Genomic DNA, 27,026 nt, shown 5'->3' on the forward strand with positions numbered 1-27,026 from the left:
TGACTCATTTTTGACTGTGAACTTCGAACAAGATGAACATCAATTACCTTAACATTTGCATTCATTGCTGTTCCTGCCCATGACATTACCATGTTCATGCTTTTTGTCAGTTTGAATCCCCAAAATAGTGTTTTTGTTTGATAGCTGAATCCTTGAGCGATGTCTTACCTGCTACCTGTGAGCTACAGCAGCATAGCACAGGTAGTCGCCTAAATGTTTTATAAGGGGAACAGGAATAAATATAGCTCTCTAAACTTAGTGCTGCACTCTCAAATTCTTATCAGGTAGAAAGTCAAAAGCGACTTTCACTTAGACTGCTTCAACAGGGATGACGTTGACGCCATTGCTGTTGCTTCACTCTCTGTGTAACGCTTCTTTTAAAACTAATCAAGCGTCCTGAATCGCAGCTGCACCTGACCTCAACTTGAGAGCCTTGCATAATAGATGTGCAGTGCTATTTCTGCTTCATGTTCTTCTTCAGCAGACCATGCCACACAGACGCATCCATATGCGCACACACACACACACACACACACACCACCCACCACCCCGGTTCCTTGCTATCCTTTGCATTGCTGCAGGCATATCCCTCTCTGAAGTTGCGTCGTCTGGGGAGTGCTCAGACTCGAGTGTCCCATCTTCCATAACTTGTCTTTATATTGTACATCTTCTCTACTCGGTTATACTTTACCATTTCTTAAATCTTTTTCTTCTGACCTGACCCTTTGTCCTTTTTCCTGCAGGAGATGATCATTGACAAGGTCAATGGGCAGCCCGTCCCCCGCTATTTAATATATGACATCATCAAGTTCAATGTGAGTACTCTGAGCATTTGAGAATGTGTTTTCTTTTTTTGACCTGTAACTCAGACTGAATACACAAAAACACACACCATTCATCTCTAACCGCAGCTCCACCTGTCCTTTGCTTTTTACTTGCTATTGAAAAGGTCCAACACAAGGGGTTGTTTTTGGGGTCATGGTCAGAACAACATATTAAGCAGTGCGTCAGGAAGAAGCATTGATGTGGAACGGGATTTGCTTATCTCTCAAACCTGAAAAATCGGATTCCCAGTTGGGTTCCTTCAGTGCTGTACTGTAGCAGGCAGCACAGCAGTGTTCATCCAGGCTCTGCAGTATTAGCATAGAGATGACGGAGCTTTGTCATTCTACACGCTGCTCCCCTCGACCCCGCACCATGCTACGCACTGGGCTTTAATAAAGCCTGACCTTAGCAACAACACTGGGGGGAGTTGTGTCTGAATATGCATGAATATTTATAACATAGGTTTATATACTTTCACCACTGAAATTGTTTTTTGCTGAGCTACAGTACATTGACCTATTTTTTCATCAGTTTTCATTAAATATTAATCCAGACTTTTAATGTTGTTAGAGTCCAATCCATTGTGTTGGATTGAAATGAACCAGTCAGTCCATGACTTGAATTAATGTAGGATAGCAGTAAGTGTCTGGTGCATTGGTTTGTCTACATTTATTTATACATATGTAATAACATGTTTCTCTTGTTACATTATTTTTACTTGGCCTTTTTTTTTTTAAGTGCCGGATGACAACCTTGTAAGCCTGTTAATTACTAACACTCTCTTGACCTGTAAATGAATTCATCCCTTCAACCAATCTGCATCTTTCTAATGGCAAGCAGGCATCACCGAGACAAATGAGCCTGTTGTTAGCAGGCCTCTGCTGTCTTCCTTAAAACGATCTTGATGAATACCTTGGGAGGAGGGGAGGAGGTGGGTAGGAGTTACTTCAGCCATTGTGTTTGTCTGTCGCCTCCTTTTTCCATCGATTAGAGGATCACACAAGCAAGCAGCTCAATAAAGGCTCCAGTGGTGAGGAGAGCGTCGTTGTGAGATGGTGCAGAGGTTAGCAGCTCCGCATGACTCCCACCGAGCCATCAGTAAAGCACTGCTGTATTGATCCTTGCTGGCCATTATTGGCCCTTGCCATTATCTGTGGTTGGCTGCTCCTTGGCACTAAGGCTCTTTTCTGAGACTGAGGGTAGAAATGTAGCAGGAGGGAGAACACACCACCTGCTCGGCCCATGGTCTAATGTGACACCCTACTGGTTTGGAAAGTTGGGTGTAGCACAATACGGGGATGCTCTCCATCAGAGTGTAATGAGAACAGTGTGCCCTTTCACCACATCGGGTGATTTCGCTGTGCGTGAAGAGTTGACGGACTTGAACGGAGCTTGGTTGATAAATAAGTTAAGTTAGCCCTCCTGCATATCACTGTTATGTTGAGTGTGCTGACATGTACAGTACCTCTCCCACCATATAACTAACTGATCTTGACTCTCACCCTCAGACATGGGAGTTCATTTTCCGTTTCAACTTTTGCAGTAAAATATTTTTAGAAAAGGATCTTTGTACTTCTCAGAACTTGCTGCTGCCTGTCAATCAACGTCAGCTCCCCCACTGTGGGAGAACTGACAGGACAACAACAATTACATATATGGTCCCAGTTTTAATTTTTTGTAGAAAGCTGTTATTTTGAAATAAAGCTGTGGAGGTTTGCACTCTACATCACTGCCTGTTTGCTGACATTTTGATCGACCTCATTATCTTGCTTTAAGTACATAATTAGACAAGATAATTGGCTCAACTCGCTTAACAGGTGAACAGAAAGGAGCGCTTTTAACATTCGTTGCAGAAACTTTATCAGTTGAGGTCTGTGCAACTTTACTGACGTCAATTCGACTTACTCTTGCTTGAAAATTTAGTATTCAGGTAGTCTACAGCTATGTAGGGGTTTCCAACCTAAGAGTATTGCTTGTGCTGCCGTGTCTTTCACACCAGCAGCAGCACTGATAACTGCGAGTAGCTCCTCTGCAGTTATATCTCACCAGCAATATCTTTGAATTTTTTACTCCTGCAGTGCATGAACATCATACAGTATGCCCAGATCAGCCGCTGCATTACAACCACCTACCTCCATCTCCCTCACGCTGCCAAAACTTTGCCCATTTCAGAGTGGTTTAGGTTGCTTGTCCATTTTTTTCTGGTTCCAACACATCAACTTCAAGGGTTGATTGTTCGCTTGCTGCCTAATATATCCCACCCACTGACAGGTGCCATTCTACTTAAACAGTCAGTGTTATTCACTTCACCTCGCAGTAGTTTTAATGTTGTAGCTGATTTTAACAACTTTGACAAGGGCCAGCTTGTGACCACACAGAAAAGACACAACATTTCCTCCAATCGCCTACCTGAACACAGCAATAGACCACATACTACCCCTCCTGGCAACAGTATTTCCTCATGGCAGTGGCTCTTTATGCAGAATAATGCTCCCTGCCGCACTGCAAATGTTGTTCAGGAGTGATTTGAGGAACATGACAAAGAGGGTCTGGAACAACAGGACTCTTTCAGAGGTCTTTTGGAGTCAGTGGGTCAGAGTTGGTTCAAGAGGGACCTACACAATATTAAGCACCTGCTTTTAATGCTGTGGCTGCCCAGACTACATAGAGAAAGACATTCACTTACAGCACATTAGAGGACATACAAGTAGACAGACACACGCACATCCTGGTTGTGGATTATCATTGGCCTCTAGTTGGTAATAAACGCTAATGTGCTTTCACCAATGACTTCAGGCACAGCTCAAAAATTACATCCAAACCATTCCGCTGCCACTGTCGCATGCATTTTGCCAATGATTATGATGCCAGTCTTCAACTTCATTTCCGTTTTGAACATGTGGTTGAATATGTGGACATTTATTCGTGAAATAAGTGGTTATTGTGAGGATAACCGTCCTAAAGTATTGATGAGGAGGTAGTAATCCTCCATATTTGATAACTAAAAATTCTGAAAATTCAACACAGAGTACAGTTCGTGTTGTGCTCTGGATTTTCCGTTGAAATAATAATGTACTACTGGCACTGGCTGCACATGTCTTTATTGAGCACAGTTCACCCACAGATCATTATTCTCTTTTTCACGTTGTTTCCCAAATTTCTGTAAGAATTATTTTTTTTGAGTTCTATATATTATCTTGCAACCCCTTAAACCTTGCTGAAACTTAGTGATCTGACAGCTCTTTGCTATATGTGAAATACATTTTTTAAAGCTCTATGAGGTAAGCCTAGCTCTGTGTTGAAGTGACTCATAAAGGAACAGGAACAGTACAACAGTACACCTCAGGGCCTCATCCTTTAACTAGATAGACTAACGTCATAAATTCTGCCCTATAACCTGCCAGTCTGTATTTTTAGACCCAGGTAGACCGTCACTCAAAGCCAAAAGATGAGAGAGATTCCAGCTCTTAGAAAGGTAGAAGACGGTGAATCAGAGTTTCAGGAACTGGAGGCTATTCCGTGTTCAAGGTTTCATTCAAATCTTCTCACATTTATTTGGTTGTGGAATCCAAACTTTAATATTACCGGCAAAAACTTTATTAATTGTCTTTGGATCTGCCCTTTGTGTTATTTCTGTCTTATTGATCTGACTGCTTCACACCCCAGGAAAATATAGAGGAATTCTGAAATTAAAGCCATTTCTCTTCCCTCTTTTAATATAACTATCATACTAGCAATAACTGATGTCACCTGGATTAAAGCCCCAATGAAATAAATTCAGTTTTTCGCAAGTTTTTTTTTTTTTTTTTTTTAAACTACTTGCTGTGACTGTGCCCTAAAATATTGCCTTTATATAATTGGTTTGTTATCAACAGATAAACGGGAGATACAATGTTTTAATAAAAAGTTTTAGGACTAAACAGTATAAAAGCCTCTGTGCTTTTTTCCCAAGGAATATTCCCAAAGGAAGCTGCACATTAAGCCTGTGTTGACTGGTCCCAGTACGGATTTTGTCAACGGTGTATAAGTCATTTATCCCAAATTATCTGAGACAGTTGCAGTCCTTTCAACAGAATTCCCAGCACTGTCTCTGCTTTTATGTATTTGTCATCCGTTAACCTCGCCCACCTCACCGCTTTATTTCTGATTCTGCTTCTCTTGGGTGTTTAACATTTAATGTGTGCGGATATATATAGTTTCTTTATGCTCTCTGTTCAGTTTGCCCATAAAGCAGGGTTATGTAATTTTCACTTTCCAACCTTTCATGTCACTGAGCGACTTTATATATAAATATTCCGACTAGTATTGCAAGCAATTAAGAAAAATGCAAATATCCTCCTTAATTACAGACTTCATCATATTGTCAATTAGTTGACAAATTATCAGTCAGTTGGAAAGTCTTAGTGTACATTTGCACTGATGTGAAATTCTTAGCTTCACAGGATGTGTATAGTATATTAAGATGGCAAGCGCCAAGTGTCCTGAGGTGATGTATGACAGCAGCTTTAGATCTAAAGCAAATGTTCCTTAACAAATTTTCTACATCCAGCTTGATCCATCGCTCTTGCTTATCACATATCCTGACTTGCACCGATTATAGCAAGAGAAAGCAATGCAGCACAATAAATGGCAGCTACAAGTTTGAATTTGCTGTATCTAGCAACCATGAGCAATCAAGACAGATTACCACCAAGAATAACAGCAAAAACTAAAAATAGCCGGCCAATTTCACGAATATAACTGATCTTTACAACAACAAGATTAACAAGATTTTTATCTGCTCTGTTTTCATAGTTGTGGACAGCACATGCCTTGAATCATCCACACTTACATCTTGTTCGATCCTGATGACACAGCTGACAGATGGTGCTGAATGTGTGGGACATGATACCAGCTGTTGCTCCAGGAGAATGGAGCATGGTTATAGCAGTCACCCTACAGGGAAACAAAAAGGGCCTTAAAGAAACATCCAAACAAGTTCTTCGAAGTTTAATTTGTCTGTAATATAATACTGAAAATTGACCATGACTATTATTCACAACCAAAGCTTATGGTTTCACTTTGTGTTCTGTCCATCCACCAAAAAACTCTAAATATTTAATTTGCAAAGATATGTAACAGACTAATGTGGCAAATCCTTACATGTGATAATCAGTGATAATCAACGATACTCAAAATACTACCGCTACCAGGCTTGATGGTAGGTTTAACATTTTCAGGGTTAAGGGCTTCACTTTCTCCAATCCAAACATATTTCCTGTCATTGTGGCTCAATAGGTCTTTTTTTTTTTTCTTCATCTGACCACATAACTTTCCTCCAAAAGGCTTTTTTTTTTATCTATTTGATCAGCAGAGAACTTAAGTGGAGCTTTAAGATGCCACTTCTGGAGGATGGGCTTCTTTCTTGTATGCCAGCCTCTCAGCCCATGGTGATGTAAAACACTTGAGCGTGAACACGGACACCTGTGTTCCAGCAGCTTCTAACTCATTGCAGACCTGTTTTTTGGTGATTCTTGGTTGACTCTTGATCATCCTGGCTAATTGTCTCTCAGCAACAGGTGATCGCTTGTGTTTTCTTCTTGATAAGTGACACAGCTGAACTATGCACTTTATACTAACAAACAATTGTTTGCACAGATGAGTTTGGGATCTGAAGCATCTATGAAATGACTCCAAGGGACTTTCCTGACTTGTTCAAGTCAGTGATTGCTTCTTCAGATTTGTACTTGGCTCCTCAGACTCTCCTGTTGCAGTGTTTATGGCTGAGTCTAATGAGTGTATCAAATGCTGAGAGCAGTTCTTGTCCTGCGAATCGCATGCGTCCATCTAACCCTAACCCACTTGCACATATCTGCTACTCAATTAAGACTACTTGTAGTTCTAGTTGTAGATATTGAGTTTTTCCTGTCCAGTCATAATACTTGTACAACATATCTTTAATTACCACCAATCCGAGACAACCGCATGGTTCCTTTCAGATATCCTAAATGAAGTTTAAAGTGGTCAAATCATTGATATCTTGAGCTGTAATTATACTCGTTCAACTGATGATGTGGATATTTTAAGGATGACTTTTCCTCCTCATAAGGTCATTACATTTGCCAAATGTGGAAAAAAAAAAAATCAGAAAGTTTGTCAGATTTCTCTTCCAGTTCTTTCAGTGTCAGACACTTGAATGAAGAAATGTTTACAGTAGTCTGTTAATCTTTTCATTTATTAACAGCAAATTATTCAGAAACTATTTTTATTCTTTTAATTCAATCACTTCTCTATTAGTTCAGTTTTTTCAGCTCGAGGCTAGTAATTGGATTTGATTTTTTCAATTATTTTCGTGTCATAGTAAATTGAATGTCTTTGGATCTTCTTTGTCTAATTGAAATTGTAACAAGCATTATTCACAGTTTTCCATTTGGAAAAACCTTTTGATTCTTTTGCTGTAATAGCCAGAAGCTTTTAGATTTTATTCGAGAGAGAACATTTGCATACAAAGGAGAAATTAGGGCTCCTAGAATGATCACTGAGGACCTCCTAAGGAATGGCTGTTGTTTTCCATAAGCATATTTGTTCTTTGCAATAGACATTGTAGTTAACAGTGCCAGATGCCTAGTATGTCAAGTATGAAGGTAAGAAATGAGTCTATGGTATGAATCTTCATGATTTTTTGCCATCTGCCTTTTTTATCCTGGTGAAAAAATAATTTGGGTTGGGTACTTAGATTGGAACATATTTGGAGGTATCTGGCATTTTAAATAAATGTTCTGCTCATCACACGCAGGTGAGAAAATATTAGCTTGTCATGGTTTTCAATGTGTTTTGGCAACAAAGAAATGACAGCTTAGCTGGAGTTTAGGCTCCTTTTTTTTCTCTCCGATAACTTGTGAGAAATATTAAATGTCAGATTGTTGTCATCCATCAAGTCCATGTCTATCTGGCATGTTTTCAGAACTCACTTCAGCAATTTTTCTTTTTTGTTCTAATAAAAGTGAAATCTGTGAGTCATTGTTTTTAATCACTTTGTCAATTAGGCGGCAGAGATATGTGGTGGTGACTGTCAGTTGACTGAGCTGTACCAAGCCTGTTTAATCATAACTCCTCTGCAACATTTAACACTTTATTATGGTCATACAGTCATGGTTGTTAAATTTGTTTCTTGGCTGTTCTAATTTTCCACCCAAGCTTTGTTATTAATAACCAGGGGCACTCACGCTTTGTTTTGTTTTGTTTTTTGTTGTTGTTGTTGTTGTTGTTTTTCCACAGTGGGCTGCCAGATGGGCTTGGTGGCACCTTTGCTCAGCCTTGGTGGCCCTGTCTGTGTGAAAGACAGTGATGGCTCAGGTCTATGTGCTTATCTGTGTAGAACAAGTGTGTGTCTGGCCAATGATGGGCGGTTGTCATAGTGACAACGAAAAACTAATTCCACAGTTGTATTTGCTTTTGGCGTGTGTATTCCCCTGGAGCTTAACTGACTGCAAGGTCTTTGTGTCCAAGGCTCAGAGTACACACCTGCATACTGTTCAACTGTGGCATAGCTCAGAGTAGAAGCTGCAATCAGTCACTAGTATTGATGCTATGAGGATGTTACTATATATGCCTTGACTTTAGTGCTCATTAGGCCTCCACCTAGCAATAATGTTCATTACTAAGTCAGCTATTATTATTGTGCTTGACAATTCAGGATATAGGCTAACATATAGTACAATGGAGTGGGGAAAAAAGATACAGCTATGAACATAAGGTCACATGCACTTTTAAAGACCATGTATGTCGTGGCAGTCTTGAGTTTATAGTGACTCTTTCAACTGTTATATTTCTATGATGGAATCATTGAAAAGCATGCTTTTTTTCACAACATTGATGTGTTTTGGTTCCTACATAGATTTATTGTAGTTGTACTGGAAATATGACAAAATCTGTTGAGTCAAAAATATACATCCAGCAACTTGACGTATCAGTTTTGGTGATGTAGAAAATGATGTTATTTAAAGTTTCTTAGTGGCATGACATCTTAACTCCTCGTGAGTGATTAGGATTGACTACAGCTGTTGACTTCTATAAGCCACTTTAACTAGAGCAGCATCTGATACACGTAATAGACTCTTCTACAAACACTAGAACAGCTTCAACCTTTCACCTCAGCAATACACATTTAATTAAATTAATACATTTCTGACCATATCAACAAAAAGTGAACAATATAAGCTTGTAAAGGGTAGTGGCAGAATGTGTTGCGCTTAATTACACTGGATTGTACAGGAGTTTCTAAGAGTTGCCACTTCATTTTCTGTCAGTCGGATAACGTATTTATTAACTATCGTGTCACCTCCATTGCAAGTCTTCGATCCTTTTGAGCCTCTGAAAAGGTTTCCAAGAATCTTTCCAAAGTCCATCCATCCATTATCTATACACCGCTTAATCCTCACTATCGTTGCGGGGGGGCTGGAGCCTATCCCAGCCGACTTAGGGTGAAGGCAGGGGACACCCTGGACAGGTCGCCAGTCTATCACAGGGCTATACCTAGAGACAGACAACCAAGCACACTCACATTCACACCCACGGACAATTTACAATCACCAATTAACCTCAACATGTTTTTGGACTGTGTGGGAGGAAGCCAGAGAACCCAGAGAGAACCCAAACTCCACGCAGAAAGATTCCGGTGCCCCCACTGGGACGCGAACCGGCAACCTTGTTGCTGCGAGGCAACAGTGCTACCAACTGCGGCACCTTGCAGCCCTCTTTCCAAAGTGTACATTACAATTTGGATGACAACTAGTGTGACTATGGTGTAGGAGTCTGTTATCTAATATCTAATCTAATAATGTCTGTCTTGTTTTGATGACAAAATTGTTAGTCCTGAACCTTACAACAACTTATTGATGTTCAAATGTCTGGTGAATATTTTTCCAATCAAGATGTATTTTAAAATGTATGTTTTTATGTAGTCCAGAAGAAACATCTGTTAAATCTAAATAAGGACTGTTCAGAGTTGTTTTCTCGTGTATGATAATAATTTTATGAAGTATAAAAACTGCTACACATACATGTTAGACCTAAAGAGTAACATTTCTAGGGTACATTTTTATTTATTTTTATTGTGTTTCAGGGACAGCCGGTTGGCCAGTGTGATTTCAATATCCGGCTGTTATGCATAGAAAAGGAAATCATTTCTCCCCGCATGGAAAAGATGAAGACTGGACAGATTGACAAAACCAAGGAACCTTTCAGCGTCCGAAATAAGCCCTTCTTTGACATCCATGCGTCGCGCAAGGTAATGTAATCAAATATGCTCTTTTCTCTTTCCAACCCACTTTCCTGCCCATTTCTGTGACAGATGTGACCCAGTCAAAGCCAATTCTTGCTTTTCACACAGAAATGTACAAACAGAGACGACCTAAGTTTCCTACATATTGTATCCTCAAATGCAATTTGTGAGTCAGTGGTGTCCCACTTATATACCTGGAAGTTGTGATCTCCAGGGCAACAGCTCTTCATGGCTAAATTGGTCCCAGGTGAGGGAAGTAAAAGTCGCTGAAACATGTCTATGCACCGGCATCTAATGAAAAGCACAGTCTCAAATTGGAAACCGGCAGTCTCCTTGAGTCAGACCTGAGGGAAAGAACTTGTAGATGAGATCTGTAGCCACTGGGAGTGATCAGACTCAGCTTTATGACAGTAGGTGTTAGCGTCATAATACACTGCTGATGTGAGTAATTATTGTGTGAGCGCACAAGTACAAGAGAGGACATCATTTCATGGATTTTTTGAATGTCCAGCTCCTGATATTGCTTTATTGGTTCATTAATACCATGAATAAGCTTAAAATGCTTTTTGATGTTAATTCAGTCATACCTTGCTGTTTATTTTGGATCATATTTTTTGGTGTTATTGTTTTATTTATCATGAAATAAATAAACTGGCATTTCTCAAGTTCTCGTGTTGTGCTGTTCACAGGCTGAAAACAGCAGAGCTTTTATCTTCTGAATAGCTGTTAAGCCTTCCTCAAAGGCGTGCACTTGTGCCCTACTATCAGGTCTGTGCTGTGGGAGGTCAGCACGCGGTTAATTTGATGTTTTGCTCGGCCCAAGATCAGTCAGAAATCTCGGCACCCCGTATTCACAGATGATCAAGGTGAACGGTGGGGGAGAGGCGTTAGATGTTTCTTGTGTATTTGTCACATGTCTTCCTCTGCCACTGCTCATATCTTGGTGTTTTTGTACTTTGTCAAATTCTTCATATGAATGGTTACGTTACTTCTGGTCTAACCCTGTGCTACCCACTTTTCTAAGAACCTTTATGAGGGGTCATCCCCGCAAGCTTCAGGGTTCATGCTGATGAAGATATTCTAGGAGTGAAGTCACTGGCGCTGTGTCTGGTTTCTGACTGCCCTATTGTGTTGTTCAGTGGCCATCTGCTCCCCATACAGTTGTATCTCTGTTGTATTTGACATTAAAAGAGGGAAACTGGAATCTGGCTCATTAATTCATAGCAGCACAACCCTCCACTTCATAGCATATCAACCAGAAATTCCTCAGAGGCAGATTTCAGTCTCAGGCTGGGGTTGTATGATGGCTTTTGTCTGTTGCTAGGCTGCTGTTTTTCATTTCAGACACTTAAACATTCTTGCTGACAATTCTTCACCAATTTGAGCCATTTATTCTTTGTGCTTCCTCCATTTTTCTAATTATGTTATAAAGAACCCTTTTTGTATTATAGAATTTGTACATCAGAATAGCTGGATATATTTTTGGAATTTCCCTCTTGTGCAGACTGAATGGACTCGGCTGACGAAACAGTAGAAATTAATTCCAAAATGGCATTTGTAAACTTGGTTTGTGCTGCTTGCGCTACAGTCAATTACATGTAGCTTGTTCAGTTTTGTCACTAGTTTGATAGAATACATAGTTTATGTTTGGGGGATTCTTCTGTGTTTTAAATGGTGGATTTATTTACATGCATCTGATGTAAACCAGGCCCTTCACTTACTGTGCCTGCAGAACATTATTTAAAGAAATATAGTTGTGGGTTCCCCAAGCAGGTTCTGGGCGTACTTTTGCTCCTGTCAGGATCTTTTTTTAATGTGGTCTTTATTTGTACTGTAATATCTAGCTCTGCACTGCTATGGAGACATCAAAACCATGGCTGGAAGCAGAGAGTAGTCAAAAATGTGCTTGTTATAATGCCATTACAAAAAAAAAGCACTGAAAAAAAAACTGGAATGTATTTGATTATTTATTTTATGAAAATTAAAACAAATCCTGAAATCTACATGTGCACACGTGTGACAACACTGGGAAACAATGGAAGACAACAGATAATTTACTACCTACATTTTTAATTTGTTTCCATCCTTGCTTCGTACCTGCTCCATGTAAACACAGCCTGCTGTTCAGCCAAATACTCCCTACTTGTTTATCACATGACTGTTGGTTGCAGTGGTGTCACTTTTTGGCTTTCTGGGTGCAGTGAGGTTTGCAGAATTTTAATTTTATTTTCATACAGTATCTGGTGCAAATGGTTTAGTTTTGGAACCTGTTTAAATGACATGAAAAATGAAGTGACTGTCATGAATATCACAATATGAGCTTAGACTTTTTTCTGCTGGAACTGCACATCAAACATTAGTAAATCAATGACTGTTGGAAAGTGTGTTATTGCTAAAATTAGCTGATTGCACCCATAACAGACAATATTTACCATCAATGTAATTTTCCTCTTGGCAAGCTGGCTGGAAGGACACGAGACAATACACCTCGTTGTGTATGCTGTTGACTTGTTAGCAGGCTGAGGTTCTGAAAGCTAAACAATTGCCTACAATTTTTTGTATTTAACTGACTTACTAAATAAACACATAAACATGAAATACATAACATATGTATATATCTCTATAATAGTTATAGTGTCTGAAACTACTGTACCTGTATTCCTGCCTTTAAAGCTCCACATCCTTATATAAATGCTGCAAAATTTTTCCCCAGTTGTTATGAATGTCACTTTAAGCAAATGTACTGACATATGAGCTCTTGTTTTAACTTACCAGCAAGTAAGTTAACTTATTTTCTTGATGAAGTACACTTGTAAAATACTTTCAGAGTGACTTAGGGTTGGCCGATGTTCTATGTAAATATATGCAGCATGCTCAATACATACCGATGAAGTTCCTTTCTGGTAAATTGGTCAAAGAGTGTATTGGGCAGAGATTTATGCATTCCTTGCATGGAATTAGAAATCAAGGCAAGAGTGGGATTCCTGGTCATTTTCCTGCTTGCTGAATTGAAGAGGATTGGCAGTTTCCACAGAGGATCAGTTTACAAGGTAGAAATTCACATTCCTTCCTGAATAACAGAAATGGGTGTTAAGGTTTCTGCCTGCCAAAAGCTGATTATGTTATTTGCAATTTCCATAGAGAGTGGGCTTTACATGTCCAAAAAAAAAAAAACTCCAGTAGCCCCATTTTATTTTTTCTTAAATTTTAGATTTCTAGTTTCAACAATCAACTTTTTCTAAACTGGACTTTTATTGTGACATATTCAACCCTGATGATAAATCTCAAACATTTAAATTACTCAGTGCTTTTGTTTTATCTGGGCACTGCAGTCACTATGTGTTTCTGTGTAGTTCTGCAGTGATTAGTCGAATAACAGACAGACAGTGGACAACTAATCAGTACAATTTAGATGATTGCTCATTCTTTAGGATTCAAAAACTCTCTGGTCCCAGCTCCTAAAAAGTGCTATATTCAGTTTTTGCTTGCTTCTCTTTGAAGCTTGTAAACTGTTGCAAGGTTTTACATTGTTGGTCACACAAAAAAAGCATTTGAAGAGATGCACATCTACTAAATTCATTGTTCTTCAAAGTAAAAAAAGAAAAGAAAGCACTTCCGAGGTGTGCCCTGTGTGAATAAGCCAGACAATTGCAGAGCATTTCCAGATTTAACAAAATACAAATTTGGCAACGTTAAAATTACTAAAAGAAATCAGATTGGGTGAGTTTGTTTTTGCCCTTTACAGGGTATGTCTAATGTCTCACACTCATTGATAATATCAGAAAGATGAATAAAGTTTCCTATCATGAGATCGATATCTCCAACTGGCCCCAGGCCATCACTCGGCTCACCCCAGGAGTCCAGATAGAGGTGAATTGGACAGAGGAAGACCGGGTGAAAGAATTTTCTTACCTTAGAGCAAATCTCATCTTTAGTTACCTTTTTAAACTGAGATTGAATTTAGATGAAGACCTAAAAAGTAGTTATCTAAATACGTTTGTAAGATTACAGTCTTTTCATGGAGTGTGAACCTAATCACAGCAGCTGAGGTTAAGGTTTAGTGCATGCACTGAATATAAATCAGCCAAGTTTCTTCCCTCACTTCCCTTAGAATGTAAATAGTGAAGTGAAATAGGGCCAATGCACAATAAAGTTACAATTGTTTAAGTGTGTTAAAGCGCTTATTTTCTATGGTGGGCCATTGTTTGTCTTGCACCAAAGGCTACTTTGCTGCTGCAGTTTCCTCTCAAGAATATAAGCTGAAAACTTAGAACCCAAAGTATTCAAAGTAGTCTCTGTATCTGTAACCTAGAAATCTGATTATTTGATATGGATGATGTGATTGAGCAGTTTGGTTGTGTCTTATTTTATGTTGTTTTATGTTGGAGTACAACAATTATTGTCAGTGCTTAGAATAGGATTAACAAGTTTATTTAGAAAAAGCTGCTGCTTAAAGTGTCTTGACTCCAGATTGGTTATAGACTGCAGGAAAGAAGTAGAAGTTGAAGTCCACTGTGTTTGGTGTTGTCAGTAGTTACCGTTTTCTTGTATATTTCTCGCCTGTTTTATTAATCGCGTTTATAGATTCATCGCTTGTTGTCAGTTTTAAAAATGGATTTATTAATTTGTATATGTGTGGAATTAGTTAAGATGGCTCTTAAGTAAAATTAATGTATTCATTTGTCGTATGTTTTGACTTTTGACTTATTTCTCCTTTATTATTTGTTAGTGCCCATCAATGGGCCAAATAGTTATCCCACTGGGCAATGACAAACTGATCTAATCCAGCCGAATCACATACCTCTTGGTTTTTCACTTGCTGACAATCTTGACATTTTCTGATGTTAGTCCTCCGATTGTGTAGTAATGACAGGGTAATACTTTAAATCAACTCGAAAATCAGTGAGTACACCCCTGTGAGATGACTTCAGTGTCAAATGATTCAAAATTGTATTGTCTCTCAATGCAATTGCATTGTTTCTGAGTAGAACTAGTGTGAATATTTTCTCTTATGAACAATTGAAAACAAAATACATTTGAAAGACTATACAAAAAATACAGGCCCTAAAGTAGAAACCCAGTGTAACAGTAAGTAGATAAGTAAGCAAGTAAATACACCCATGAACACTGGCACACAATTTAGAAAATCTGATGACTAAGACTGCATATAAAGGTTTATATAATGACCTGTGAGCACCAGAACTTGTAGTCGTTTCAGACCCAAAAGCTGTGTCTTAACTGCATCATGACTCCACTTGGAAAAGAATTGTAGATGGAACTGAAAAATATGATTGTGAGCCTTCACAAAGATAGAAAATGATATAGGAAGATCAGTGGCCAATTAAAAACTGTTTAGAAAGTTGCAGCAGTATAGAGGTGATATAGAATGTGTCGTAGTACCACCAATCAGAGCTACAGTGGTTGCCCTCCTAAAATCACTGCACAGACAGTGCAGTACTTCCACAATCTAGCTCTAGAAGTACAGTGCAATACCGCTGTACTAAAGTTTTCACACACTGTACATATTCAATGTGCCACCTGTTTACTCTGCACTATTTTGCACTCCACTATTTGCACAGTTTTATGTAGTTACTGTACATATGTATATAGACAACTTCTTTTTAAATTCACTTTATTTTATTCTTTATCTTTTTATTCTTATTTTTTAAAGAGTGTTCCATGTTGCACTGCTGCTGACTGTCGTGAGGTACCACGCAAGTTTCACTGTATTTTGTACAATGACAGTACAGCCTCTCTCTATCTAGAAGCAGACAAGCTAGTGCTTTAGACTTGGCACAGGGGTTGTCAGTGGGAATCAGAGTTTCTGTGACAACTCAGACAGGGAAAGAGACATTGCATTTAGTCAACCTCTGTGGAAGACATGCAAGAAAAGGAAACTTTGCTTTATGATACTAGATTGCGACATAAAGCTTTGCTTAAGAACATAAAAAGAAGCTTCTTGAACAGTGGGAGGACATTTTGTTGGTCAGTTTAGACAAAAACATACAATACATTCATACATTTGTATGGCTCAGATGATGTTCAGTATATTTGGCATGAACCTAGTCTGAACTGCCACTGGGAATGCGTAGTCCTGACAGTGAAGCACGCATGTATGACATGCAGCGGCAAAAAGCGTTAAAGGTTATGGAGAGATGACATAAGAGCAAATACCCTACCATTTAACCTTGATGTAACTGTAAGGGGATACAGTTTTAAATTATTCAACATTTGAGTGATATTTCATAGGAGTGTACTCGCTTATGTTGTATAATATACTGTATATTAGTCGTGTGTTGATTGTCATCTGTGGCCTTGAGGATGTCTGCGCCTGCCGCTGCAAAATCTGCAGCTGCTTTTAAAAAATACTTCCAAAGATCAACCAGCACACATTTATTTTTATTTAAAATTATCTCAGCAAAGCCAGAGTGACTAAATTTCCAGATAAGGATGGACTCTAAATGGGTACACTCTGAAAGGTCAGTTGAAAAACATTTAAATTTGAATGTTCAGCAGCAGCTGTTCTCGGCTTGAGCAAGGTACACAATAATTACTTTTGTCAAACAAAAACAATTACTCATGTGTAAAGGGATTAAGTGGGATGAGAAGACTCTTTATCCTTTCCTGGCTCACCTTTCTCTCCAGCGGGTGTAGTTGTCATTAAAAACCGTCGGTACCATGTAAACATTCTCCTCCCACGGTCCACTTATCATTATTGTTATACCCAGACTCAGAGTCCTGCTTTTGTAGTTGAAGCAGGGTTATTGTGGTCAGGCTAAAAGAAAGCATGTCTCATTAGCAGAGGGCTGTCAGTCTGCTTGTTCCGTCCTTGTTCCTCCCTGACCTGACACCTCTGTAAGCTGAGCTCATCTGTGGTGGCTCCACTCAACCCAAACACAAATTTATCAGGAGATGGATGTTTTTCTTAACATGCTTTGGGTTTACCCTACGTGTCTCTGCCATGTCATAGTTTTGTTTTAAGCCTTGGCTGGATAATGACTAAAGTAGTGAAGTAAAAGCTGTGTTATTAACCTGTAAATCGACAGTATTTTTTTGGTCAAATTGACATTAAAAATTGCTGAATCCTTTAGTGGGGGGAATATAGGTAGTCAGAATCTCACAGCTAGTTTATGAAATACACTGCAACAAAAGCATCCATCAGCCTGAATCTCTGGCCTTGGTAATACAAACATCCTCCACGGTTAGGTTCAAGAGTAAGCTGCACTTCATAACCTGCAATCTCTCTCCTGCTGCTGATGCTGCACCCACTCACAGAGGGAAACATGTTGACTGTTGTATAAAGGCTTATGCTGCTTGGAAGAACACACGACATGGGCTCGATGAGTAATGTTTGTTTACCTCAGTTGCTTTGAGATTTTTTAGTTTTCTTCAAAGTCTCCAAGACATTATGCAACGACTGATGATGCATGGCATATCTATACAGTAAAGGTCGGATTCGTTGAAGAGAGCGGCTGAATGTGTGGCAGTATTGAAGCGTAGCAGCTCATTTTTAGCTGTTCTGCTTGCCTGCTCTCCTTGTGCCTTCCAGGCTCAGAGTTGATGTACTCAAGGAAAGAAACATGTGTCTTCAGGGGCAGGTCACCAAGTGTCTTTCTTCAGAAAGTCTTTGGACTTAAGTGTTTAATCATTTCTGTGCTATAAATTATAAAGTCATACTAAACTTCTCACTTCTGGTACAAGAACATAAACTACTGGGATGCTGCAGTAGGGAGGGGTTTTGCTTCAGGACAAAATATTTAGACATCACTAGTCACCAGCTTCTTGGTTGCTTTTCTTTGGTTTATGAGATGCAAAACTGAACAGTTCCAGAATATTGGTTTTGGAAAAGGGCAATTTAAATGTGTCATTGTGCCTCTGGAAATGGAAATGTGGACTATTTTACAAATTATTTCCCAGACCTTGCGGTGATCTAGTAGTTAAGGCACATACTACACACCGTAACTGCAGCATCAGTGGTTTGACTCCTGGCTTGGGGACCTTTGTTGCATGTTAGACACTCCTCTTTCTTTCCTCTACATGACTGACTATCAACTAAAGGTGAAATGCCCTAAGAACATCTCAAAAACTGAAATTCTTGCCTTTTCAGAGACCAGATGATTAACCAGTTGTTGGAAAAATGTTCAACAAATAATGAAATTCTTTAGTTTGCCTCCTTAAGCTTAAATGGAGTCTTTTCTGCTGTAAAGAGCTATGATACAATTGTGTGATAACTAAGGAATGCCAATATAGTGCAATATTTAATATGTTGTGAAAGTGCGAGCCTAATAAGAGTATGCCTCCCATAGTTAAATCTCAATTAAGCTTGACAAGCATGTACTCAAGGAAAGAAAGATGCATCCTCTGGGTCAGGTTACTAAGTGTCTTTGCTCGGATGTTTTTAGGACTTTTGAGTTCCTTCTGTTTTTCACTGCTCTGCCTTTAGTCTGCTGTCTGTCTTCCTCTTCTGTTTGATCCAACATAATGTCATGACATTCTTGGCTCCATCCCTGTCAACAATTACCAAGACAGCCTGTGCATCTGCTGTTATTACAGTACAAACCTGCATCCTTTCTGCACTGCAACCTTTAATTTGTAATCGTTTCTGTGCTATGTCATTTAAAGTCAAATTGAATTTCTCGCTCCCTGTATGAGGACGGAAACTACAGTGATATTGCAGCTATTGTATATTTCCATTTTATGAAACAGGATAAAATATCTGAGCTTAAGCTTAAAGTAGGCATTTCCCATGGCAGCTGTTGGCAGACGAAAATCTAAAAGTGGAAATTATTGGAGGCACAATGTCAACTTCTCTGATACCCTATGGACAGGAAAATGTCATACTGTGTATCTGTACAATGTGCTTCTCACCATGTCTCCATAAGCTCCAAGGCTTAGCTATCCACTGTTTAAGCTGCCTTTTCCTTGAAAAATATTTGTTTTTGGAAGGACACATTGTACTCTTAAGTTTGTCTGTTTTTTAGAAAGTGGAAAAACACAAGGACACGCTGTATGCATAGCTATTAAATTCCTAGAATTAAAAAAAAAACATAATATAATTTTTTTTTAAATGACAAAAAATGACATTTAAAAATTTGCCTCTTTGTTATATGATCATCTGGAGGTAAGCTACCGCCAGTAGACCATCATTGTTTAATGAGAAGTTGTGTTCACTCGAGCCTTTAGCAACAACACAAAAAAAATTTGTAATCGTGTTTTTTAAGTACTACACTTTGCTTGTTTGTGTGCAATAGTGATGTGACGGAGGATTTCCAGATGGGAAGAGTCTATGCAGGTTCACGCTCTGAATGCATGTATGAAATGAAATGAAAAATACTTTATTTATCCCAGAAGGGAAATTCAATATTATATGTATATATAATGAATATATAATGACATTCATATGCCAAGAAGTGGCTCTGTAATTTTCCAGCTGCATGGAATAAATATTTTATTCAGTAAACATCAGAGTTACCAGTATTGCACCATTTGGCACTAAAAGGTGTAACTGGTAAAGTGTAATTTAGGACTGCACTTTATATATAATGTAGGGATGTTGCAGGTCTGCTGTAGCTGCATCATATTCCACTTGTTCCAGCTCTGTTTCATCTTGTGCCTTGCTTTGTTTATGCAGCTCTGGGGTGGTAACTGAGAAACTTAGGTGCATTATGGTGTTAAATACATTTTGTCAAGTGACCGGATCATGTTTTTAAAATGCTTTTTGGTAACCATGCTAATTGGTATCATCACTTTCATGTTTTCACATCAGTGATTTTTTTCCGTCTTGGAAATAGTTTTTTGCTTTTGGTGACATTCAGATCTGGCTTTGCACTCGGTCATACAGAGCTTTCAAACAAATGAGTTGTGTTTCCTCATGTAGTGGTGACAGCTGCAGGAAACTGCTGACAGAGTACCTGTTGTTGTTCACAATCAGCCTTTCTGTAGCTAAAATATTCCCTTAAACTTGATTTCTTTTTGCAACCAAGTCTTCATTTTCAGTGTTTCTCTGCTGTTCCTTGCTCATTTTGCTGTGCACATGCAGAGCCTGCATGTCAGCAATCTTGAAAATAAAGCGCTTCTATATCTAAAAACGATGATGTTATTTTAGACAGACTTTGCAAGTTTTCTTTTTGTATGAGGCAGCAAAAAAAAAAAGTTGTAGGGGAGAGTGGGATAAGATGAGCCTGTGAGTGAGTTGAGTCTCCCCATGTGTCTAGAAAACCATAGCAGAAATTGGTCATGTAACCAAACATTTTTGAAGAGGTATCCATTAAACTCTCCCGGTGAAGAGAAGTAAGAGGTAAGCACATTTTAGTTAGAAAAAACAACTTTTTTTGCTGTTCAGAGTACATTTTTCATGTTTATGATTTTATGAGTGTTGTGTCTGAACAGTTATTGAGACATCTGAAACAATTTCACACCTGTGTTATTATTAAGCATTATTAAGCTAAAATCTGAGGCTAAACTGTTAGCATAATATCAGCTCCGCACTGCCTGAATGATGCGCTTTTGTTAAAATGGTGAGAGTGGGGTTAAGCCGCTGGCTCCATCTGCCAAGGCTATCATCCATAGAAAGAAGGTGATCAAGAAACTACCAGCACCTCAAAACCCAAGGGGAAGCACCAGACTGGAGCAGAAGTTTATATTCTCCTGTAGTGTGGATCAGTGGCATGGTGAATAGTTTCCCAGTTGTGTGATGCGAAGTACACAAGATTTGGACTTAATTTTGATTTTGCCTTGATTTTTGCAAATATGGTTACGGTTAGAAAATATGACATACATAGGCCCTGTTGAAAATAAAAGGTCTTGTTGTGAACTTTATCAGTGTTGAACAGGATTTTGTTCTAAAAATGTGAAATCCTTAGGCCTTACTGAGGACAAGTGGACTTTAAAGTTGTAACCTTTATAGTAGCCCTAAAAAGACCGTAAAATTTGATTATTTTGAACATGATTTTGTTCCAAAATTTTTCATCTTGTTTTTACTTCAACATAACTGATGACACAATTTACCCTGAATATTGTCTCCAAGGGCTCAATTTAGCCCTTGCTGGTGGCAAGTTGAGCCAAGAAAACACTTTTGTTTTTTGTTTTCTTTTTGGAAAACCATATTTTAAGAACAGTTTATTTTTGATCCAAGCCAATTATTCCCAGGGATGCCCCACAGGCTGATATATATTTACATGTTTTACTTTTAGACATTACTGTCATACCCCCACTGTAAAAGCACCTCAAGTAAAAACTGGCTCATCTTACCGCACTGTCGCCTACACCAAGTGTTTCAGTTGACTTACCTTACTTTACATCACACTTCCTGTGATGAGTCTATTGCAGGCAACACAGGATGATGCATTGTGATGATATGTTGAGCAGCTGTAGTGTAATTTCAGTTGTCTCATCTAATTATGTACACAGAGCCCACCTTGTTTAATCCTCAGGCCAAGAACATATACTGTGTCAGTTTTTTTCCACAGAAAGGTGCCCAGTCTAATGTATAGATTCAGTAGAGCAAGATGGTTGGATTTGGGATGTCTTAACTGATTAATTAGTAGATTGGGAGAAATTTATTCCGCAGCTATTGTGACAGTTGATTGCTGTTTTTCCTTCATGATTAAATAACTAAACATTCACTTGTCACTAGCATTGTAGTTGAAAAGATTTGCTGCTTTTCTTTGGTTTATAAAATAGAAAACGAATCATGTTCTGGATTTGGACCCCCTCCCCCAAATCTATGCTGTTGACTGTCAGATAACGGTGAAAATGCCCCAAGAAAACAGAATGCATTTTTCTGCCTTTTCAAAGACCAAAGTATTAACCCATAATTCAGCATCTAATTTTCAGATTATTGAAATAGATGGCGATTATGATCCTGATTATGAAAGCCATCATTAGTTTGCCTCCTTAAGCTTAAATGCAGGGACCAGCCAAGGCAACCAGATGTAAACAGCTGCATGTTGTGCAACATTTTAATTTGACGTGAAAGTTGTAGCTCAATAATTGACCTCAGCCACAGTCACATTTTGATTTATCTTTCAAGTAACTTCTTTGTACCTCCATACAAAAAGGCAAACCTTTTAGCAGTCAGACACTGAGCACTCTAACTCAGGACAGGCAGTCTCCTCTCGTACTGATACACAAATACAGCCGCATGCTGTTGGAGCCCAGTAAAGTGCTGCCTCCTGGTCCTTGCCTCTTCACACTGACTCTGTCTGCTGTCTGTATGAATGTGTCTGAGTGTGTGGGCTGTGTTCAGCACTGCTGTGTGTTTATGGTTGTCAGTTCATCTTTCCTCTCCTGGAGGAAGGCCCGTGGTGTGTCTGACTGGCAGTGGTGGAGATTCAGCACAGACTTGGAATGGCCAAAGTCCTATCTCTACCATGATAACTTCATCTTGTATTTTTTTTTTCTTAGTTGGCGTTGTGTGTGCATGTTCTTGAAACCCAAACATTCACTGAAAACAAAACCAGTCTGCATGCTTACCTGAAAACCTGACCTGTGGAGACACCAACAGAAAGGTCACGTCGAGTGTGAACTGTAGGGATCTCATATTGATGATGTCCTGTTGCAGAGCTTAGATTAGGTCGATTTGTTTGTCTGTGCTTCATATTCCACATCTTGTGCTTCATTTTGCAGTTTTGTTTCTAAGTTGTTTTGGTCTGCATGTTCACATCTTCTTGCTTTTATCACTTGGACTCAACAGATTAGACTTTGGTGGTCAAAAGTCACTGTGATTTTGCAGTGTATGTTTTGTTCACAGCTGTAGAACTCGCACACCAATTACGCCAAAATTTTACATAAGTGCTTTAACAGGGTAATATTATTATTAAACGCCATAACTAGGGGTGAACAATTCTCTGAAATGACAGAAGTTTCAGTTTAGAATATACATGGTGTGGCAATGAAATAGTGAGACGAAGGCTGAACTCAATGGTTTTACAAATTCATACCGTCCTCCTTGTGTGGCAGTCCAGCTTTTAATATGGTAATGCATTATCACATGTGTTAGTATTAAACTGGAGCTTTATTGTAGAAAAATAAATTGCAAATCAAGTCATTTATCACATTGTTCAGCCCAAGTCATGCCTCAGGAAGAAGAAATTATGACCAAATTCAACATTTGGGTGGACACTGATTTGGTGAAATTAGTCTTGTGTGCCCACCTATTAAATTCCTTCAAAAGCTACAATCACATGAATACAACTTTGTCTTAAAACAAAATTTTAAAAGGAAAATGTCCAGATGAGCTTTTAGCTCAGCTTCAGAAATAATCTCTGTACTGCAACACACAGCACAACAGCTGTTAACATAGACAACAAGGTTAACAACACCTGTAATTCATTGTCTATATTAAACTAACCACTGGCTGTCAAGGCCGTCTTTGTTCTCTTCTGGAAATTGGTCACATATAGGAGTGTGACAAATCATGAAGTGACACTTTATGTATAACTGTAAGGTCCAAGTTAGAAAACTGTCATTGTTTCCTCAAGTCTCTGTCTCTGAATGTGCAAATTACAGCACAACCTTGGAGTTTTCAACCAAAATGGCATCAGCAGTGACTCCAAAAGTCTGCATATTAGCAGTTGTAAAACTGTATCCACAGCAGAAGTTATGTGTTTTAAAATATCATATTAGTGTGATTGAAGCCAGAGTCTTCCATACAAATACCGTATAATGAGTTTAAATAGACATGGATGTTAACTGCAACTGCGTTCCTTATTTGGTCTGTGATTGAATTGTAAATAAATAGTTGGTGAGTAATGTAATGCTATGAAACCTGATAATCCCTCACTAGCAACCTATTTTTTAGACTAAGATCAATACAACCGCTCAGCCATAAATTCTGCCTTTTTGAAGATAACATTAGCAGTTTTAGACTAACTATATGTCAGTTATTAGGATGTAGTTTGTGGTGATGTTAAACTGGATAGTATTTTTTCCTTTTTATCCTCAGGTTTTTATAATCTTGTAATAATTTTCTGATTTTACGCTTGGGAATGTTGCTTGAGGTTAGTCTCTTATCAAGACCTCTGCCCAGTTTACCACAAGTTTTCTTCACAACACGGTTGATTCCATGCTGTGCCCTGTTATTGCTCATCATCCCAGTCTCATGGGCCATTCTGTACTGGTTCAATCTTCCAAATGTTAAAATTGTTGTCACTGCAAATTATTTTGTAAACTTTTATCTTGATTGTGGTTTTCATAAAATGCCCAATATCCATCGAAGTGCAGTTTCTCAAATATGTTGAACTTCTCCAAACTGCATCACCTTGTTTGACTGCCAGCCAACCAGTGCTTTAGCAGTCCTGTCTGCACACTCTGATGTGGGATTTTCATTTAGTAGGGAAATGCTCACTGGATTCAGAGAGCCATTCACGTTAGAGGTGAAAGGAGCCTCCAGCAACAGACCCGTGGTCTGACCGGAATATCAATCCGTCCTTTCCACCTTTGATTTAGCCCCCCACCTAAAGCTCCTCAGAGCAATGAGGATGAGCAGACAGCAGGAAAATATAAAGGCTTCTGGAAAGGAAAGTTGTCATGTCAGTCCAGCTGTGCGAAGGCAGATAAAGTGGTACCACAAAGAAAATGCTCCACAGCATTGTTTTTTTTAATAAGTACAGTCATGAACAAAAGTTTACATACACTTAAAAAGACCATGTATATCATGGCAGTCTTGAGTTTTCAATGACTCCTACAGCTCCTTCCTCTAAAAGCGGCACCTTAAGACTTGACTGAAGCTTCCTGCTGATCACATAGACAATGAAAGGGTATTCTGGAGGACTGGACCACAGTGAGCAGAAATATGTTTGGAAGACAGAAAGTCAGGCCTTTAAGAACACCAAACCTACCATCAAGCATGGTGGTGGAAGTATTATGCTCCAGGGCTGTTCTGCTGCCTGTGGAGCTGGTGCTTTACAGAGTAAATGGAATAATGAAGAATGAGGATTACCTGCACATTCTTTAGGAAAACATAAAATCATCAGCCAGAAGGTCTGGTCTTGGACACAGTTGGGTGTTGCAACTATTCATGACCCAAAACACCCATCAAAGTGGTAAAGAAATGGTTTCAGACTGGCCTCCCAGAAGCCCTGACTTAAACCCCATCAAGAGCAATGCCAGCAAATTTAGCTGAAGTACACCAATTCTGTTAAGAGAAGTGGTCAAAGATACAACCAGAAGCTTGCTAGAAGCTCATGGAAGGCTGCCAAAAGTGCCTAGTTGAGGTGAAAACAGCAAAGTTACTTTTACCAAGTTGCTTTTAACCAAGTATTAGTATTGCTGTGTATTTTTGACCCAGCAGATTCTGTATTTTTTACAGAAAACCTGCAATAAATCCACAGAAGACTTTTGAGTTCGACTGTGTATATGCATTATCCTGCTTGTGCACAGTGTGCATATAAATAGACAGTATGAAATACTGCCTATTAATATGCAACATTAATTATTTTCCAGATATGCCTGCTCTTGCAGAGCTCGGAGAAAACCTTTTTGTTTTAATGTTTTAATTAGATTTTGGAGTACTTTTGTTGGAAAGCTGCTTTTCTGGGGGATTTCATTAACAACTCTGTTTTTATTGGGATTAAAAAAAGAGCTTTTTTTTTAAAGTGCCTTCTTAATGAAAGAGGCACTTTCTTCTTCATAAAACTTCCACATCTTAGTCAATGCACATATTGCTTAGTAATTATGGAAACATACCAAGAAACAACACAGTATTTACAGCAATTATTATCTTTTAAATGGGACAATTAATTGGAAATGTTAATGTTTATTGACAGAAACATGTGATTTAAAAAAATAAATAATAATCATTTAATTTTCGTCTGATAATATTAAACCTGAAAACATTAGTCTTTAGGCAATTGTTGTACAGAAACCGATTATTCACTCACACTGGGATATTTTTGTGTATTGTATTTTATTTTATGTGTGGTTTGTCACTTGGTGGTGTTTTGTTAACTCCATATTACCACATAAAGACACTATTGTGGTCCCAAAGTACACCTTTGATGCCTCCTGGTCTGCTTTCACCTGGTGTTAGCCCAGTAGGTGGCATCTTGAGAAGAAAACTGATTTCACATGCCCTAATTTCTGCTTTTTTTTTGCATCCAGTTAAGAAATTGTAGCCCAGCTTATGTGATCCATCATTTTTAACCATACTCAGAAATGGTCATTCAAAGTCAGGTTCAAAGCTATATTTGTGGCAGCAGAGGACAGCAAAGTCTGGTAACAAAAATGCAGTATAAAAGCTAAAAACAGTGCAGACTAGACAAGACAAATAATTCCAATGCAGTAAAAAGGTAATTTATCTTACCACAGTTATCATTCCAAGTGTGCTCTATAAAGATCACTCCAAACATTGACTTGTATGCTTTCATAAATTAATTAATTTTTTCCCTGTTGTTCAGGTAAGACTGGTTTTCCCATGGGTGTATGGATAAAATTTAAGATAACTTCTCCTCCTCGATTGAGAGGTTGCATTTACACACTGTTTTTTGTCATTGTCAGGTGTTTTTCTCATGTATCAGGTCCTCAGATCTATGTAGCCGCAGCATAACTTGCTGTCACCAACTTTACTTGAGCTGAAACAATCAGTGAATCTAGAAGACAATATGAATATTTGATAAGTGCCTGGTATTCTACTGTTCCATCCCTTCCAATGTGACAATGTGCTGATTTAATTTGTTGTGTCATTAACAACTGAATATCTTGGAAGGTTTTGGAGTGCTGGTCAAACACAATAAAACAGTTCAAGATTTTCATGTTGCATTCTTGGGAATTATAACAAGCATTTGTCAGCATTTCGGGGAATATTTCATGCTAAAATTATTAATGAATTAATCAAGAAAATTATAATTAGTTGCAGCCGTAGAACTGACAAGTTTCCCAAAACTGTGTTACCACTTCTGAATGTTGTCACAGAGATATGTGAAGTCTGATGCTTGCATTT

The 27,026-nt window shown here is 38.6% G+C and overlaps 1 protein-coding gene across 2 annotated transcripts in view; it reads left to right on the plus strand.

Moving 5' to 3' along the window:
• The window catches only part of rngtt (RNA guanylyltransferase and 5'-phosphatase), a 117,588-nt gene that overhangs the window by 41,792 nt on the left and 48,770 nt on the right, over positions 1–27,026 (plus strand). For both annotated transcript variants that reach the window (XM_008284375.1, XM_008284368.1), the window contains 2 exons: positions 744–815; positions 9,929–10,093. In XM_008284375.1, coding sequence (XP_008282597.1) covers positions 744–815; positions 9,929–10,093 — 237 coding nt within the window. The remainder of the gene's footprint in view (positions 1–743; positions 816–9,928; positions 10,094–27,026) is intronic.

Source organism: Stegastes partitus, unplaced genomic scaffold (genome assembly GCF_000690725.1).
Source record: "Stegastes partitus isolate 25-593 unplaced genomic scaffold, Stegastes_partitus-1.0.2 Scaffold9, whole genome shotgun sequence".
Taxonomy (NCBI): Eukaryota; Metazoa; Chordata; class Actinopteri; family Pomacentridae; genus Stegastes; species Stegastes partitus.